At 34.8% G+C, this 18,349-nt stretch overlaps 1 protein-coding gene across 2 annotated transcripts; it reads right to left on the reverse strand.

The window, feature by feature from the left end:
• Window positions 1-81: 81 nt before the first annotated feature.
• On the reverse strand, window positions 82-15,328 carry LOC111514316 (guanine nucleotide-binding protein G(q) subunit alpha). 2 transcript variants are annotated; one of them, XM_074178724.1, is made up of 8 exons: window positions 14,992-15,326; window positions 10,439-10,623; window positions 9,440-9,594; window positions 7,929-8,057; window positions 6,361-6,490; window positions 5,523-5,676; window positions 4,207-4,314; window positions 82-1,805 (listed from the first exon to the last, which is right to left on the reverse strand). In XM_074178724.1, the coding sequence occupies exons 1-8, from the start codon at window positions 15,107-15,109 to the stop codon at window positions 1,723-1,725; spliced, it is 1,062 nt and encodes a 353-aa protein (XP_074034825.1). In that variant the 5' UTR covers window positions 15,110-15,326; the 3' UTR covers window positions 82-1,722. The 2 variants fall into 2 exon arrangements, with proteins under 2 accessions (XP_074034825.1, XP_074034826.1); XM_074178725.1 differs by lacking the exon at window positions 82-1,805 and adding an exon at window positions 2,241-2,375 and having other exon boundaries at window positions 14,992-15,328.
• Between the last annotated feature and the right edge of the window lie 3,021 nt (window positions 15,329-18,349).

Genomic DNA, 18,349 nt, shown 5'->3' on the forward strand with positions numbered 1-18,349 from the left:
TAAATCAACCTGCTCTAAGTAGTGGATTATAATGATCAAGAATACTAATGCATACCCCATCGTGAAATTAAATATCGAAAATAAAAAGTTATCATTTTATTTTGATTGCCTATATTCATTTGTCATTTGTATCACAGTATCAGAGAACGAAAGAATGACAGAGCAGCCAGTCAGAACAGTAATTCAACACTTGACACTCAGTTAGTAATTGTGTTTCAGATATGTTGCTTTTATGAGTATCCTCTTTTTGATTAATTACATGAAATTACAGGCATACTTTTATTGAACAGCACAAAATGTATCAAAATTATCCGCATTCGTGTGAATGCACGCATAACGGAGACACTGCTTCATATATTCGAAAAGCTAAGAAAACAGAAAGCTGGTTGGGTATTAGATTAGAGTTATACAATTTAAAAAATAAATATATTGGTGGTATTAATTACTTACATTTCGAAGTTAAGTTTACTATTTCAGAAAGGAACAAGTTCTGGGCTCATTTCAGTAATTCTTGTGAAAAATATTTCTTTGTTTATCGTCCACTACACAAAATATTTGAAAATTTTGTTTCCATTCCTCAAGTAATTTTGGACAGAGAGGAAGAGAAGAAAAGATTGAGATACCTGCAAAAACTAAAGGATTCTCTTGGAAACCGATTCAGTAGGGAGTATTTAGCACATATGGTTCATACTGGTTGACAGATGCATGATAAATTGGAGGTCGGTGATGTATTGGTTGGCTCAGACAACTTTAAACCTATAAGATGTTCAATGGGTTGAATTTTAGAAGTATATTCAAGGAAAGATAACGTTTACAGGGTAGTGAAAATCGAATTGTCTTCAGGCGGAGAGATGGTAATACCGTTCCAGAGGACATATCGATTAGAAATTTCCACTCCAGATGAAGATCCAATTATATTGAGGAGTAATCACAGAGAATCAGATAAAATGATGACATAAACTGATGAGGGAAATAAAATGAACGTGAATTATATATTTGTGATGACTTTGGCTGACGGTATACCGAATGGTGAATATAAACGGTAAACGTATTTTAGCGAGTCTTGGAGACAAAGGCATATTTTGTATAGGAAACGCGTTATGTGGTTTCACAACCTGTCATTATACAATTATGAAAGACAAAAACTCAATTTTCCAGTTGAAATTTGTAAATTTTCAGGTAAATGAAGTATAAAATTACAGTAAATGAATATTTATGATATGAAATGAAATGAAAACCTGCGGCAAATGGACGAACATTTGTATACTGTTGGTGATATATAATAAGAAATTTACCTACTTACTCATGCGATAGTTTGAACAGGTTGGTCTCTGAGAATAAAAAACTTCAGTGTGAATGAGAATTGATAGATGAATGGATAATTTAGTCATCTTCCGGAATTCAACCGTCGTCTTGTATAGAAAAATTCTTAGTTAATTTCCGAAGATCCAATAAATTTTTGAAGTATTACATGTTTTTATTGAATATTTTCAATATCAAACTCTGAAAGTGATAAGTTAAAAGAAAAGAAATAATATAGTGACTCATAGATCATCCTGCTCATATCGTGTGCTACATGTTTTGAAATATAAATAATAATTGCCTATTTATCATTTCTATTCTTTCACTCGAGATTCATTGAAATATATCACGAACTGGTCTGATGATAAAATATAAACTGACGCCGAGGACGAATTCCAAGTATTTCCTGGTCGAGATGTACTAATCCAAGCTGTACCGGTTGAGTTGCAATTGCAATATTGTGTCTTTCACCACCGCAAAGACAAATCTCATATTTCCAGTATCTGTAAATCAACAATACAACAAAATCAGTTGGAGATTCTCTTTTAGACACGGATTGTGTTGTACACTATATCCCAAGAAAATTAACTGCTTCATAGACTGATTTCTAAAAAAAGAGCTTTCTTTATTTCTCTGATGAGTGATTAGATTAGATATAACTAATTGACTGAAAAGTTCGTAGGCTAACACCCAGATGGCGCTACCTTCCCTTCAAAAGACAGGTGAACAAACTTCACATCACTAGGACTATTAGTTTTTGGGATAGAACATGTTGAGTAAAGCAACTTTTGTTAGTTTGAAGAAAATGGATGAAAAGGAATTTCGTGTGTTAACAAAACATTGCTTTTTGACGAAAAGAGTACTGTTATAGCCAAGGTTTGGATTGATAAACATTATTCGACTTTGCACCAGGAAAATCAATCATTGGGAAGGTAATGCACCGTGTCACAAATCAATGGGAACGATGGCAACATTCCATGAATTCGGCTCCGAATTGCTCTCTCATCCACCCTATTCTCCAGATTTGGCTCTCAGCGACTCTTTTCTGTTTTCAGACCTCAAGAGAATACTCGCTAGAAAGAAATTCAGCGTTGATGAAGATGTAATCGTCAGAACTGAGGCCTATTTTGAGGCTAAAGATGAATCGTACTATAAAAAATGGTATAAAAAAATTGTATAACCACTATAATCGTTGTATCGGCCCCAAAGGCAACTAACGGATGATTTTTTAAGAGGTATATGATCTGATTGTCAAAACACAAAAAATTAGAAAAAAATGATGAAATCTTCATTGGAATCGATAGATCGATTAATATAATTCAATGTTTGAAGATGATTTCATTCAAATGTTGTCCACGTCTCCGCTTTAGATGGCCCATGCGCAAGGTCCAATTTTGGCACACTCTATCTCACATATCGACCGGTATTTTACGTATAAATGCTTCAATATTGGCTCCCAGAGCGACAGTCGTTGCTGGTTTATCTCTGTAGACATGAGCCTTAACATGATCTCACAAGAAATAATCCAATGGCGTTAAATCACACGATCTAGGCAGCTCTTAATTGGGCCATTGTTTCGCGTGTCGTGTGGCATGTGGCACCGTCTTGTTGAAACCACATGTCAGGCATGTCCAATTCTTCCATTTTGGGCAACAAAAAGTCGTCAATCATCACACAGTAGCGCTCGCCATTCACAGTAACGTTCCGGCCATTGTCGTCTTTGAAGAAGTACGGCCCGATGATGCCACCGACCCATAATCCACACCAAACGGTGACTTTTCGGGATGCATCAGTAGCTCTTGCAATGCTTGTGGCTGGTCTTCACTCCAAATGTGGCAATTTTCCTTGTTAACGTATCCATTCAACCAGAAATGAGCCTCGTCGCTGAACACAATTTTTCGATAAAAATGTGGATCTTCCTCCAACGTTGCCAGCGCCCATTCACGACGTTGTGGGAAGTCGTGTGGCTCCAATTCTTGCACCAGCTGTATCTTATAAGGTTTTACAACCAAATCCTTCCGCAAAATTTTCCACGTAGTGGAGTAACAGAGGCCCAATCGCTGTGAACGGCGGCGAATCGACATTTCACGGTCATCACGAACACTGGCAGATACAGCCGCAATATTTTCTTCGGTTCTCACTCTACGAATGCGTGTTGGTGGTTTAATGTCCAATAGTGTGAACTGGGTTCGAAATTCAGTCACAAGCTTCCGAATAACTCCCTCAGTAGGCCGACGAAACTGCCCATAAATTGGAAGAAGTGCACGATGCATTTTCTTCACCGAGCATGAACTTTGATAATAAAATTCAATAATTTGCAAGCTTTGTTCATTCGTAAGTCGATTCATGGTTAATTTATAGACCAAACTGAACAAGTTTGACAATGACACAAGACACGATTCACACGTGATCTGTCAAAAACAGTGTTGCCAAAAACATACCAGCAAAAATCACTTATTATTAAAATGAAAACATTCTGTTAGCCTACGAACCTTTGAGCCCAACTTGAGTGAATGAGAGTTGGTATTTGTGTAAATTTCAAAAATACCATACAGCGTGATCCAGTTCCAATTAGCACCCCTTTATTTCAGACCTCTGTATCCACTATGAAAGGGTTTTATAAAAACCGCGACACGTGTTTCGCTATACAATATCTTCCTCAAGCGTAAACTGTTTAAGCTTGAGGAAGCTATTGTAACACGTGTCGCGGTTCTTGTGAAACTCTTTTATAGTGAAAATCGTACAATAAACTGTATTAATTAGTTTTAGTGACATTTTGTACAATTTAACCGACCTTGTGGGTCTTACTATAAATTGTGATCATTGTTTCCAAACTAGAGTACAGCTTTCGCGAATAACGGAAATATGATTCGTTCGAATATTCTATTAATTGTTTTTTTATACCTGTGGCGCAAGTGAAATGCGAGTAAAGAGTTTTTTCCGGGTTGGTGTTCAAGTCTGCAAACATACTCAGGATATATTCTCTTGCTGCGATCATGTCTTGCTTAGGACCTAAAAGAAATAATTCAAGTCAGCAAATTTGAAAAAAAAACGTGGAAATTAAAAATGAAATATCGGTGAGTTACGTAATTTATATACAGGGTATAGCGCGGTGACCCTTGGTTAGCCGTATTTTCAAATTTACCCAATACTAAAAATTACATATTACGGATTGGTTTGAAACTCTGACCATTGAAGAAGCCCACATGAAGCTTCCTCTCTGGTCTAGATACATTGACGACCCCTGCATAGCATGGAACCATGGGAATACAGAACTATACACCTTTTTGAAGCACATCAACAGCGTAAAACCTTTCATCACCTTCACAATGGAAAAAGAAGTCCATAAGGAATGCAACTAGAATGCGAGAAGCAACTAGGCATCATCAAAAAATATCTTCAACGTAATGGTTACTCCAAAGTGATGGTGGAATATACTTTGGCTAGACATAGCAAGAGCCTCGCAAGAAAGAAAAGCTGCCACAACTAGTACGTCAGAGGATTGTCGGAAAGGATGAGAAGAATTGGGTACAACTTCAGAATCGGGAATAGCAGAGCATGTTAGGACTCATCAACATAACAACAAGTGGTTACAAGCTGAGATCATCCACAGGAAAGAACACTGGTTTAAGAGGAAGTTCAAAGAAGCTGCATATATGTTGTCCAACGACGCATTCAGTCAAGCTAGCGTAGTGATACGCAACATGTGGAAATCTGTAATCAAGCAATAGTTATCTCTCGGAGTCCAGTCATCACCCGGAGTCCAGTCATCACCCGGAGTCCAGTCATCACCCTGAGACGATTATGCATACTAATAATCGAAACATCGTGAAGTAATTGGTTTGAAATGTTTTTTGATTTACTTTCTTTAATGTTTTGCTAATTTTTATTTTTATTATTTTTTTTTTTTTTTACTCTATAGTCATTTCCATCTTTTATCTTGATTATTTTATTGATTTATTGTATTTTCATTTCACGTTTTATTGCTTTATATAATTTATATTTCAGCTATTTGTTCTAATTTTATCTGTTCTCTCATATATTTCGAATCATATTGGACAATGCAAGTCCGAGCTAGTGAAATCCAGAATAAGTATATGATACTGTTTTCATTATTTGAATACATGTTGTGGAACATTATTTCAATAAGTTTTGTAAGAAGATCGCCCGTTTTCGATAAAATATCTTATGGCTTGTTTCTGTGAAATGAAATTACTTACCATCAAATTCGGGAAAATAGTCAGCCAGGTGCGAGTACATAATTTTATCTCTCAAAATATCCATTTTATTCAAGAATAACATGAAAGACGAATCTTCAAAATAATCGCACGTGATAATAGTTCGGAAAAGTGCTTTAGATTCCTCCATACGATTCTAAAAAGGAAAGAAATGATTACAATTATATTACAAATAATTGGGAATATATTAAGAATATTATAGCTTTATGGAAAAAATAAAACAAAAATTTGAAAAACTTTGAAAGGAAGGAAAAATTAATTAGTTTCAAAATGAACTATTTACAAAGATGTCTGGATCATGCCTAGCAATTACTTTTAGATACAAACTGGAAGAAAAAAACCTTCGAGACTAGGTACTACTTTCACATGCATATTGAATAACACTGAAAATATTTTCCTTTCGAAGTAAATTTCGAGTATGGCGAGGATTGGACTAATTATTCGTATAAATGTTGATATAAACTGTCATCGTGACAAGGGTAGATTTCTTCTTTTCAGCTTACACTTTTTAGAATTGAAGCTGAGCTTTCCTTCTGCTTTTCTTTACCTTACCATTTTCTTTGTAAGTACAACTAAGTACATCTTTGTAAGTACATAACAACTAGGAACCTAATTGGGGATAAACTAACGAGCCCTAAGAATTCTTGATTCAACTCCACTGTTCGAACATGGTGAAACCGTGATATTTAAAGTTTACACCACAAAATTGAAATGAAGAGAAATGTAAATTATTCAGAACTGAACTATTAAATAGCTCAAATAACTAAAATATTCAATTAAAGAGATGAATTGTGATTGCTGATAGTTATCAGAAGCTTACCTCGTTTTGTGATTCGAATAAGACCTGGTCATATTCACTCAAAGCTACCAAGAAGATGATTGAGGTGACATTTTCAAAACAATGGATCCATTTCCTCCTTTCTGATCTTTGTCCTCCGACGTCTACCATTCTACACAAAAATTTAATGAATCAATTACAAGAAGTATAACAACTGAGAAATAAGCTCAGAACACGAGATGTGATTTCATTATATAACATCCAGAAAGAAATAAAGGAGGATCTTCTCTTTGTAATAAGTTGTTTGAAAATGTTTGTCTATTTTTATCAGTCTTCCTTAACTGTAATATTTTAGAGAATTCAGTCAAAGAAAGCAACATAGTCGTCTCAAGCACGTGGCACTGCAGTTCATACACAAAGTCACTGAGATATTTCTACCCGCTATGCCCCTTAAGGACGTTGCTACGGAGCCATTAAAATAAGTGACTTGCGATGCTGCTTATCATATTGCGTTAAAAATGGTATTGATAGGCGTCAGACTGAGGGTATCAATATGAATTTCCCAATGATATATTGTATATAACTCGAAGATAATTGAAATATCGTGAAAACTAATTTTGTTTGATTATTTTATTTTGAAGAAAACAATTTATATTTCCAATAGTTTCTTGTTTAGGATTGTTACCTTCTACAGAGCTATGAAATAAGCAGAATATTGAACTTAATAAATAAATACAAATATGAAAATTACTGCATTTGATAAATGAGATCGTTGAAAAACAAATCTAGTATCTTAAATTTATATAGTTTTGCATATAAAAATGAATATGTATCATCTGGTGACGTTTTTAAGACTATCCATTTTCTTTATCTGAACTATTTGAATCAAAACATTATAATTCGTAGTTATGATTCGTCTTTCAATGTAAATCAATTTGATTTACATTATTATTATTATTGACACTGATAACATAAAATTGATCGTAGCTTTGATAATGAAGATGGAGACTATCTTCAAAACGTCACCAGGTAAGTATATAAATAGAATACGCTTCCGTGGCTGAATTTCGGGTTGAACCGCGCTCAAACTTTTGCATTGTTCGACGTTTCGGCTTCGACTTTGAAGCCATTTTCAGGAAGTAGAAAAGTGTGTCTGTACTGAGAGACACACTTCAACAGGGGTTTGATGTTCTGGTCTTGCCGAACCTTCGAGACGGTATGACCCTCACAGACCCATGTTTCATCTAAATAAAAAACAGATTTACCGAGTGTTCCGGCTTTCTTTATTTCTCTTAGATAGTTTCTTCTACATTCTACATTCTCTGGTTTTTCTATCAACTTGCTCTTTCTATCTTGTTTTCCAAAAGTGAAGTTTAGCTCTTGTAATATCTTTCATAATCTAGTTCTTCTTATATCAGGAGAAGAACTGTCTTCACGAATAGCTGACAAAACTTTATTTAATGTAGGCATTTCATCTTTTATGTGAATGGAGTGTACTGTTCAGTTGAAATGATCATTAAAATGCTTTATTATGAGAAAACAATCCTGAATTAAAAAAAAATATTCTGCTACTTTATGTGTTGATCGTAAGGTAACTTGTTTTGCCTCACCTGAATCTGATTACATCCAAATCGAAAGGATATTCAATGATGCCGGTCGTGGGTTCCCTCACACGCAGAATATCTTGTTCGTCAGGTAAATAATTACTATCCACTATTCGATCAATAGCCTCCATGTAACTGTGAAAGCAGAGATTAATGAAATATATCAAATTTGAGCGAACTCTAGATCGCTTAAAAACCACACAAGTGAAATGATCACTATTATAGTGAAACTGATTACTTGTTCGATATATGGCCTATTTATTTTGTAGAAATTCATAATAATAATGATAATAATAATAGCCTTTATTACCCAAGAGTTAAAACCATTTACAGGGTTAACTAAGTATGTTAAAAAAGTAATATAGATCCTTATAATTACAAAGTTATGATATATTCTAGGGAATGAAAATTGATATCACACAAATTTGAAATTGAATTGAAATTATTGCAAATACTAAAGATAGGTGACTTGAGGTACAAATTGGTTCTGGCCAGTCGGCCGTAAAAAGTTTTTGTACTTCTAGTTCTAAAATGAGGTACACGGATATTTATAGAAGATAACACCTCCATAGCATCCAAATTGTTGTGGAGTAATTTATACAGATAAATTATTCCAGCAAGTTTTCTGCGTAATTCAATACTTTCAATATTGAATGTTATGGTAAGAGATTCATATGGCTTCCTCTATCAGGATAGGTAAGATTTGAAGTAAATAAACTTTAGGAAACGACGTTGAACTTTTTCAATTAATAAATTATAACAACTGTAGAATGGAGACCATAGAACAGAGCCATATTCTAATTTTGAACTTAAGTAGGCTACATATAGAGTAAATAGAGCAGATATGTTTGAGAACGATATGCGAACTATGAAGCCATAAACTCTCAATGCTTCATTTACTTCCTATTTAATGTAGTTGGAAAACACAAATTTTGATCAAAATAAACACTAAGATCTTCAATTGAGTTACTTTGTGACAGTGAAATGGTGTCTACTCGATAATTGTACTCAATGACTGACATTTTCCTACTATAAGACACTACTTTGGATGCACCAAGTCAGTATATTTTCTAACTGTCATTGCGATGTATTACAGTCTTCCATAGTTTCGACAGATAAATATATTTTTAAATCAATCGACATAATCAATGAGATCATCAATAAATAATAAGAATAGAAGTGGTCCAAGATTCGACCCCTGAGGTACTCCAGAAAACGGATTGTAATAAAAAAATTCATAGCCGTTATAAGATACAAACTGTTCTCGTTGAAGTAAGTAGGATTTAATGAAAAGTATTGCTGAATTATGGAAACCTAATTGGTGAACCTCACTACTATTTTGGGTCAATACAATTAAATTTGTTATGGCGGATCTGTTTGACATAAATCCATGCTGTTGCGTAGATATGATATTACGAACTGAGGAATGGTATGCGATTACAGATGACATTTTCGAGAAGTTTAGTTGTTCTCAGGTTTTGCAATGAATTGTATCTAATCTTCTATAAAATACTTACTAATTCGTGGAATCTGATAACTGATACTCTCTACGTCGACGGTAACATTCTTGAATTCCCTTGTCATTCCAGAGATCCTTTATAGCTTCCACGTAAGGACTTTCAAATGTATTTATTCTTTCGCTGTCAACGCTTTTGATTAATTGAGCCAGTTCCTGAAATATTTTATTGCACAAAAATATAAGATGATGCCCGTTCTGAATAAGGGTATTAACAATTACAAATTCACAGATAGACTGGGCAAAATCAAATATATTAAGGCGCATCCACATTGAGCCTCGATTTGCCGTTGGCAAGTTAGCGACTATAGAAACGTTCAGGTTAGTTTAGTCGTACAATGTTCACTGAGGAGGATTTACTAATTGCTCCAGCTGCGGATACAATACTCGAGAATGAAAAAAAGACGGTGCAAACGACAATCTTGGGTAAGTCCAAGCCTCCAAAGTAGAGCACAATGTGGAACTCGTGACTTGATGAAGGATTTACTATTGGATGATATGGACTAATTGAATCTTGAGTACAGATCTGGATGTGGTTTCAGAAATATTTAAAAAACAACCACTCATAATCCATATCTGAAAAAAAAATTCTAGTTCCCCAAAATGAGAAACTTTTGTCCAATTAACCGACCTTTTAGGTCTTACCGCCTCCGTAATAGAAATAGTGGAATCAGCTGAAGAGGCCCGTATATATTAATGATGAGAAATAATTTCTACCTGAGTTGATGATTCTCCGTATAGAATTTTCATAAATAATTGTTGTGGAATTGGCCGCGGTGGTAGTGCGCCCGACTCACGATCGGAAGGCCGTGGGTTCGATTCCCGCCTAGACCAGATATTTTTCTCGAGAGAATTTATCTGGTTGAAGCTGAAATGATTCTGCAACCGTGTTGAGAATCATAAGTTAAAAGGTAACACCTCGTAAGTCTTTAGCTCGCACAAGTTTCTCAACTTCTGAGAAAAACAGATTTTAGACAGATTTTTCAAACAGAACTTCTACCTGAGTTGATGATTCTCCGTATTGAATTTTCATCAATTCCAATGCATTTATCATGGCTTGCATCGACCTGAATATGTTTCTATAAATTAGTTTGATGAATCCTCTCCTGTCTTCTTCTGAATAGCCTGCACCATGGATGATTCGCATTTGTTTTATAAATGTGGATTTACCAGACTCTCCCGCACCTAAAAGAAGAAGTTGTCAATTTTTCTGAAGATATTGATTGATATATGCAGTTTCTGTAATACAGATTACAAATAAAGCAAATCATTAGAGTCATAGAGGGCGTGAGACGAACAGCCTAGGGTCTTCTTGGTGTACCTATCCCAGCCAGAAGACTCACAGACAGCCGACATATCAGAAATACACAAACCATCCAAACCACCCAATAGTGACTATTGCCGATTTTAACGCGCAATCGTGCGAATGGAACTATAGAAACGAACACCAGAAGGCAGGGACCTGCTAACGCTTCTAGAAGACTTCAAAGACACTGCTATCATCTCCCTAAAGACCTCAACCCACTACCCGAAGCGGTCCACGTACCTGATATACTCGATATTATCATGAATTTATGTACTAGTATCTAGTGTGTAGCATGAGGGTTTGCTGGCCAAACTTCGATGGTATAGCTTGTCGGATAATTTTTGTTTATGGCTCTGTAGCTTCCTGAAAAAACTTTCTCCGCAAGTGGCTGTCGATGGATATTTCTCGAGTACCTTCAGCGTCAACGCTTGTGTTTCCCAGGGATCCATATTGTCTCCAACCCTCTTTTTATTGTATATCAACGGCTCATTGGACAGAACCAAGAATCCAATATATTGCTTTGCTGACGACAGCACACTTGTCATTCCATTTGAATTCCAAGACGTCGGCTACGGAGGGATATCTTCACCGGCAGTAGGACGTTCTATATCTTAATGAGGATCTAGAAGTGATTTCGAATTAGACTGAATGTAGCCAATGCCACGAAAACCCAGGCATCGGTTTTCTCCAAGAAGATGAATGTCTCCAAATCGGATATAATAATGTCAGGACAATTCCGCTTTCTGCTTCGATAAGATTGTTGGGGTTAGAATGGACACTAATATGTATTGGCACAATTATGTCGCTGGAACTGCAAAAGCTGCTTCTCAAAAGCTTGGATTACTGTTCCGAACCAGAACACTATACACAGCCCAGCAACTTTTGATGCTTTAAAAAGCTCAGATCAGACCTTCTTTGGAGTATTGTTCTCATCAATCAATCAATCAATCAATCAATCAATCAATCAATCACTCAATCAATCAATCAATCAATCAATCAAGATATACTTTATTGTCAGAAGAACATAATTCTCGTAGACGAAGCTTTACAATGTGATTTGTTCAAACAATTAGTTAGATTATATCTACGTAAAAATCTCAATATCTAAATCCTAATACTAATACACATAAATTTATATTTATACATGTTTTACACCTCTACACATGATTTTTATGTTCATATATGAATACATACTGAGATGTTTTATGAGCAGCCCACGTAGCAAATATACAGATACGAAGATAATTAGTCAAAAGTGGAGGAAAATATTCATTAAGGGTATAAGGTGAGATTTCAAGCAGTAGTTTTTTGGACGATTTTCTGAAACGGTTAATGCATTCATATATATATATATATATATATATATATATGTATATATATATATATATATATATATATATATATATATATATATATATATATATATATATATATATATATAGATAGAGATTTTATCGAGTGTGTATGATACAAATCAAGAATAAAATAATTCGTGCGTATGTGTTGTTTCCTGCTTTCGGCAAACAAGTGTTGCCCATCTTTACACTTGGCTGCACCGCGCTGACGAGGCCAATAGCCAGAAACACGTGTCCGCGGTTTGCCCCTATTTTTTGAGTGTTGTGTCCACGAATTATTTTATTCTTGATATATATATATATATATATATATATATATATATATATATATATATATAAACACACTATCAAATAAGTAGGTACTACAAGCACCACAGAAGGCGATTCCATATCTCATGTGGGATTCAATTAGAGCGAAATAAGCAGTTCTGGCCGTGGAACTACCCAAGTCATTGGAGATTATACGAACTGCGTAATAACCTGATGCGAGTTTTTTACACAAAGATTTTATGTGACATTCAAATTTCAATTTATTGTCAATTTCGAACCCAAGAAATTTCGTTTGTGATTTATAAGTTATTAGTTCATTTGACATTGGTATATCAGCTAACAGTTACAAAAAACATCCTATATCAACAGATATAACCATGAGAATATTTTTTTTATGATTTCAACAATAAAGTGCCGCCAGATGAAAAAGAATAAACAAATAGCGTAAATATTTTTAATGAAAATAACGGAATTACATTCAAGTTTTCACGCAAATTAACAAAAACTAAGACCTAATATTTCAATTTAAATCTTAGTTGCCATGGAAATGATACTACAGTTTCCAACTTGTGAAAGATTTAAGTGTACTATTGTCAACAATATTCACCTTACAGTTCTACGAATTATTTTGTGTCATGGCTGCAAGATTGAGCGTAAGAGAGAAAATTGAAATTGTACGCCTTTCGGGAGATGACGTTAGAAGTGCTAGAGAGGTTTGTAGAGAATTTAATGAGAGACATGCAGATCGTCCTAGTATTAGCTGCGGTACGGTAAATAAAATAAATAAAATATTCAATGAAACTGGTGCAGTATCAAAAATGATGTTAAAAAGTAATCCTGTACAAAGACGAAACAGGAATGACAGGAATGATCAAATCATTTCAGATTATTTCGGAAATAATCCTAATGCCAGTATAAGGAATGCCACTTTAGATTTGAATATTCCACGAGAAACTATTCGGAGATGTCTCAAGGCGAAGAATATTAAACCTTTCAAGCCAAAATTTTTACACACACTTCAAGTAGGCGACGAAGCAAGACGCCTGGAATATTGTTTATGGGCCCAAGGGGAATATTTAAACAATAGAAATTTCCTAAAAAATATTTTATATACCGACGAAGCCACTTTCACTACAAATGGAGTAGGGCCATCACAGAATTGTCGCTATTGGGCAGCAGATTATCCTAACTGGGTAATAAACTGTAAAAGCCAGTATTCCCAAAAAATCAACGTCTGGTGTGGGATATTGAACGAACGAATTATTGGTCCTTTATTTTTTGAGGAAAACATTAATGCGCAGAGGTTTCTAGAATTTTTAAACACAGAGTTTTGGGATGCTATTCACGAACTGCCAATCAATGAACGATCAAATTTAATTGTCCAGTTAGATGGGTGTTCAGTTCATTATGCCAGAGCTGTGAGGCAGTGGCTTAACGAACATTTTCCAAACCGATGGATAGGCCGTGGTAGTCCGTTTATAGAGTGGCCACCCAGATTTCCAGACCTCACAGTTTTGGACTTTTTTCTCTGGAAACTCCGCTCAAGAGATAGAAATGAACTTTGTGCAAGAATTCGACAGGTATGTGCAGATATTAGCCCTCAAGAACTAAGGAACGTAATCAGAAACATTCGTAAGCGCTACGACACATGGTGGATTAGTAGAGGCTATTAGAATATGAGTTAGAATTAATTGTTGCACTGAATCGAAACATTTCAATAATTAGTTATTAGTTACGTTTAATAAAATGTTTTGCTTCATTGTTAGTTGAATTGTTTAACTCCGTTATTTTCAATAAAAATATTTACGCTATTTGTTTTTTTTTTCATCTGGCGGCACTTTATTGTTGAAATCATAAAAAAAATGATATATTGTGACTGTTAGCTGTGTGAGTTTTAGAATTTTTGAGTTGTCATAACTTTGTTAATAATGAATATTTTTTCATGAAATTTTGGTCACACCTATTTAGAGGCACTCTGAATCCAGTGGCGTAGTGATTTTTTCAATAAAAAAATCGCTAATGCAAAATCCCGATTTTCGACTAAGAAAAAATATCGGCGTATGCCCTGAAACTTTAACAAACATTTCAAATTTTGTTTCAAGGTAGACCTTTCAGTACTTGACATTAAAAAAAAATATTAAAATCGATTTACAACTTCGAATTTTAGGGGGGTGTTTCCATTAAAAATGGGTCACACTGTATATAACTTGTTGGGTAATTGTGAAACATTGAATTAGTTTGAAGAGACCTATGAAAGGCTAGTGTTTTGCGACGATAAAGAAGATTAAAATCGAATCGACGAGACAGCTCAAGAACATACCAAAAAATGCATATCAGAATTTTTTCGAAGATTGGATAAATTGCTGGCACCAGTATTTATGTCTGAGGGGGCCAATCTCTTGAGGGAAAAAAATAGAAATTGATGACTGAATGAATATTAAAACAAAAAATGAAAATTAATTTTTTGACAGAATTTTGTAATTCCATCCCATAAATATGGTTGTTCAAGTTTCTAGTTAGTTTGAACTATTTTGTCATTCTATAAGCCTGAGAATTTTCTGAAAGTAGAAACCGAAATCAGGTGTTGCTTTTACCCATCTCATCAGCAAAAATCAGACTTACCTAGAAGAAGCAGCTTGATTTCTCTTCGCAAAGCATGCTTGTCCTTTCGTAGCTGTTTATCGATTTCAGCGTTGATTCTTTTTTGTTCCCGTATCATATCGGAACTACAGCACTGCATGGTCGATGAGATGATCGTCTTATTTTCCAAAAAAACACGGTTGATTTCAAACTTCAAAAACACCAATCATCGCAACCACCTAGTTTGTGCACAATTTTGACTGATTATTGTTTTCTTTTCATGGAATACATTTTATCTCATTGTGAGTACCTACTGCCGGTACCGGTGGCTTGGAATGAACAAACCACAAAAACCACCAGCGATAAAATGGTGCTGGGTGATTTGTGCTAACTAGAATCAGTATCGGACTTGGATAGTCTTGTTTTTTTGTTGAGACAACAATTTCACTACACCAGAATAACTGAAACGTTTTATCGGTGGATCAACGGCTAGAGAAACTAATAATGAAACATTGGGTTTTGGGTATGAATCATATATTATCACAAGTCTGTAACAGAAAAGCTGTCTGGATGTTTCAGACTGATTTGTATGTATTTTGGTGTTCTGAAAACTACAAAAATTTCAGAACGTCAGTATTATGTAAAGGGGTTTTTGGTCTAACTTGAAGTCATAAACGAATATGTACAATTTTGATTTTATTCCTGTTTTTAAATGTATACAGGCCATAAGTATCATTATTTCCTAAATTATTTGAAAAATTGTAGGATTATGGATCATTTAGAAACAAATGGGCTGCTATGTATGACTCAGCATGGTTTCAGGAAAAATAAATCTATAGATACAGCTTCCTACCACCCTCTAGATTACAAACACACAAAGATTGATAAAAAATTATTTGATCTCACTATTCTTCGACTTATCAAAAGCGTTTGATAGTGTGTACAAGGAACTTCTCATCAACAAACTGTCAATGCTGGGGTTTCCACGAAATATGATGAATTGGATACAATCCTATGTGACATATAGAAAAATGGTTGTAATCTGCAATTGATCGACATTTAACACCCTTATATGCTTCCAAATTTGGTAATTTCATCAAAATATTTGTGTATGGTGATTTTTTTACATGATCACTTATTATGAGAGACCTATGGCCCAAAATATTTTAACGGGCAGAAAAACAACCCCAACAAACTCTTATATGCATTCAAAATGAAATTGAATAACTCCATCAAAATATTCGTGAGAGGGGCTGGATGCGACCTGAATCTCAGAATATTTTGCCGGTTAGAAAAACAACCCCCTTACACTTTATATGTTTCCAAAATAAAGTTCAATAACTGCATCAGAATATTCATGAATGAGGATTTTTCAACAAGATTACAAACTATGAGAAGTACTGAACGAGACCTAAATCTCAGAATATTTCGCCGGACAGAAAAACAACACATACTGAGAGAACTGAATGAGACCTATATGTCAAAATATTTTGCCGAAAAGAAAAGTTTTTTCTTCATATATATCTGACTATTTTTCATTCAATATTTAGTTATTTGGTCGAACTAGTAAAAGGACACCAACCTATTAAAAAATGACTTGAATGTATCATGGAGTAACAGGCCTTTTATTGTGTGGTTCGGGGTGCCACAGGGTTCTGTTTCAGGACCTCAACTTTATCTTCTCTATATCAATGATCTTTCTGCGTCACAATGTTTGCTGATGATACCACCATAACTATTGTAGGCAATAATGCTGAACAACACATCAGCAAATCTGAACACTTTATTGATCAGTTCAGTACCTGGAGCCAAAGAAATAAGCTCATCCTGAATACTTCGAAATCGATCAGCGTTACCTTCCACTTCAGAAGAAATATTCTAAATGGTCGATGCTCTAACTATACAGGGTGTAACTGAATAAGGGTAAAACATTTAAGGGGGTGATTCCTCATCGAAAAAAAAGATAGGATCTTTTATACAAAGAAATTTCATTGGAGCATCCCTTGTTTAGATACATCCCCTTAAAGGGGGCACATAAAATTTGTATAACAATTTTTTTCACAAGCACTAAAGAAGGTACAATATTGAATTCGACCTGACGTTTTGTACTACCAAAAATACACTTAGCCAGAAATTTATTTGGGTTACCCCATGGTTGTAAGGGGTGGAAAACGCAACCCCTTAAATTTATTTCTAATGTAACTTTTTGTCTTATTATTTGTTTACCATTTAAAAATTTATTTACGATAGCCTGTTTTATTTTAAACAAAAAATGTCTCTTGGGTTTTTTGCCCAAAATAAACCAGTTCGTAGCAAAACATTATTTTTGGAACAACTACAGAGATACATCGTCATAAATGCGAAAATACGAAACTAATCTATCTAGTAGGTGGGTCGCTATTAGCAATAGTGACAATTAAATTGGTATGAAGTTGTCAGTTTGTGAATTTTTGAAATTGAATTAACATTAATTGTGTGTTGTTGTTCTGTTCTTAATTTGTTACTTTGATAATTCACTTGTTCTTAAAATGGCATATACAAATGAGGAAATGGCTGATATACATTACGTTTACGGTCTGTCGCAGGGGAATGGATTAGAAGCTTCTAGAAGATATGCTGAAGTGTATCCTCAACGGCAGCATCCTTCACATAGAATATTTGCTCGACTTCATCAACGATGACGAGAATATGGTTCATTCGACAAAAGAACGTAGGATTGTGGTCGCCATCGAGAAGTACGGACACCACAACTTGAGGAAGCAGTACTTAATTTGATTGAAGAACAACCTACTACCAGTATTAGGAAGATTGCTTTCCAGCTAAATGTTGATCATATGACGGTATTTCGAATTTTAAAGGAACAACTCTTATACCTTTACTATCTGCAACGAGTACAGGCACTGTTACAGCGAGACTTTCCGAACCGTCTTGAATTTTGCAATGGGATGCTGGAAATGATTAGAAGAAATTGTCACTTTCTGAAGACGATATAATTCACAGACGAATGTAGTTTTTCTCGGAACAAGATTATTAATTTTCATAATTACCACATATGGGCTGATGAAAACCCCCAAGCTATTGTCGAAACTAACCATCAAGAACAGTTTTCTCTTAACGTGTGGCTCGGAGTTATTGGGGATGATTTAATTTTGCCTCATTTTCTACCTGCTCGATTAAATGGTGAAGCATACGTTCAATTTTTAAGAGAAGTGCATCCAGTACTGCTGGAGGAAAATCCTTTGGGCGTCGAAAGGGGTATGTTTTTTCAGAGCTGAAACAAACATCTAGCCAGGGGAAATGGTCTTGAAAATCCTCGTATTCAACTGATCTCTACTGCCAAACTTTGCGCTGCTTAAATTGTTCCACAACACGTATCGGTAATTCACTCAACACTTAAATG

The sequence above is a fragment of the Leptinotarsa decemlineata genome, unplaced genomic scaffold (assembly GCF_025532065.1).
Source record: "Leptinotarsa decemlineata unplaced genomic scaffold, Ldec_3_MD MMD2_tig00004307_RagTag_RagTag, whole genome shotgun sequence".
NCBI classification, from domain to species: domain Eukaryota; kingdom Metazoa; phylum Arthropoda; class Insecta; order Coleoptera; family Chrysomelidae; genus Leptinotarsa; species Leptinotarsa decemlineata.

What these genes read in the sequence shown, in the direction of transcription:
- LOC111514316 (XM_074178724.1), bottom strand. Translation starts at nt 15,109, where the DNA reads ATGCAGTGCTGTAGTTCCGATATGATACGGGAACAAAAAAGAATCAAC. An exon ending in AATCAAGCTGCTTCTTCTAG is followed by an intron (nt 10,624 to 14,991) that starts GTAAGTCTGATT and finishes TTCTTCTTTTAG; the next exon opens with GTGCGGGAGAGTCTGGTAAA. An exon ending in ACGGAGAATCATCAACTCAG is followed by an intron (nt 9,595 to 10,438) that starts GTAGAAGTTCTG and finishes AAAATATTTCAG; the next exon opens with GAACTGGCTCAATTAATCAA.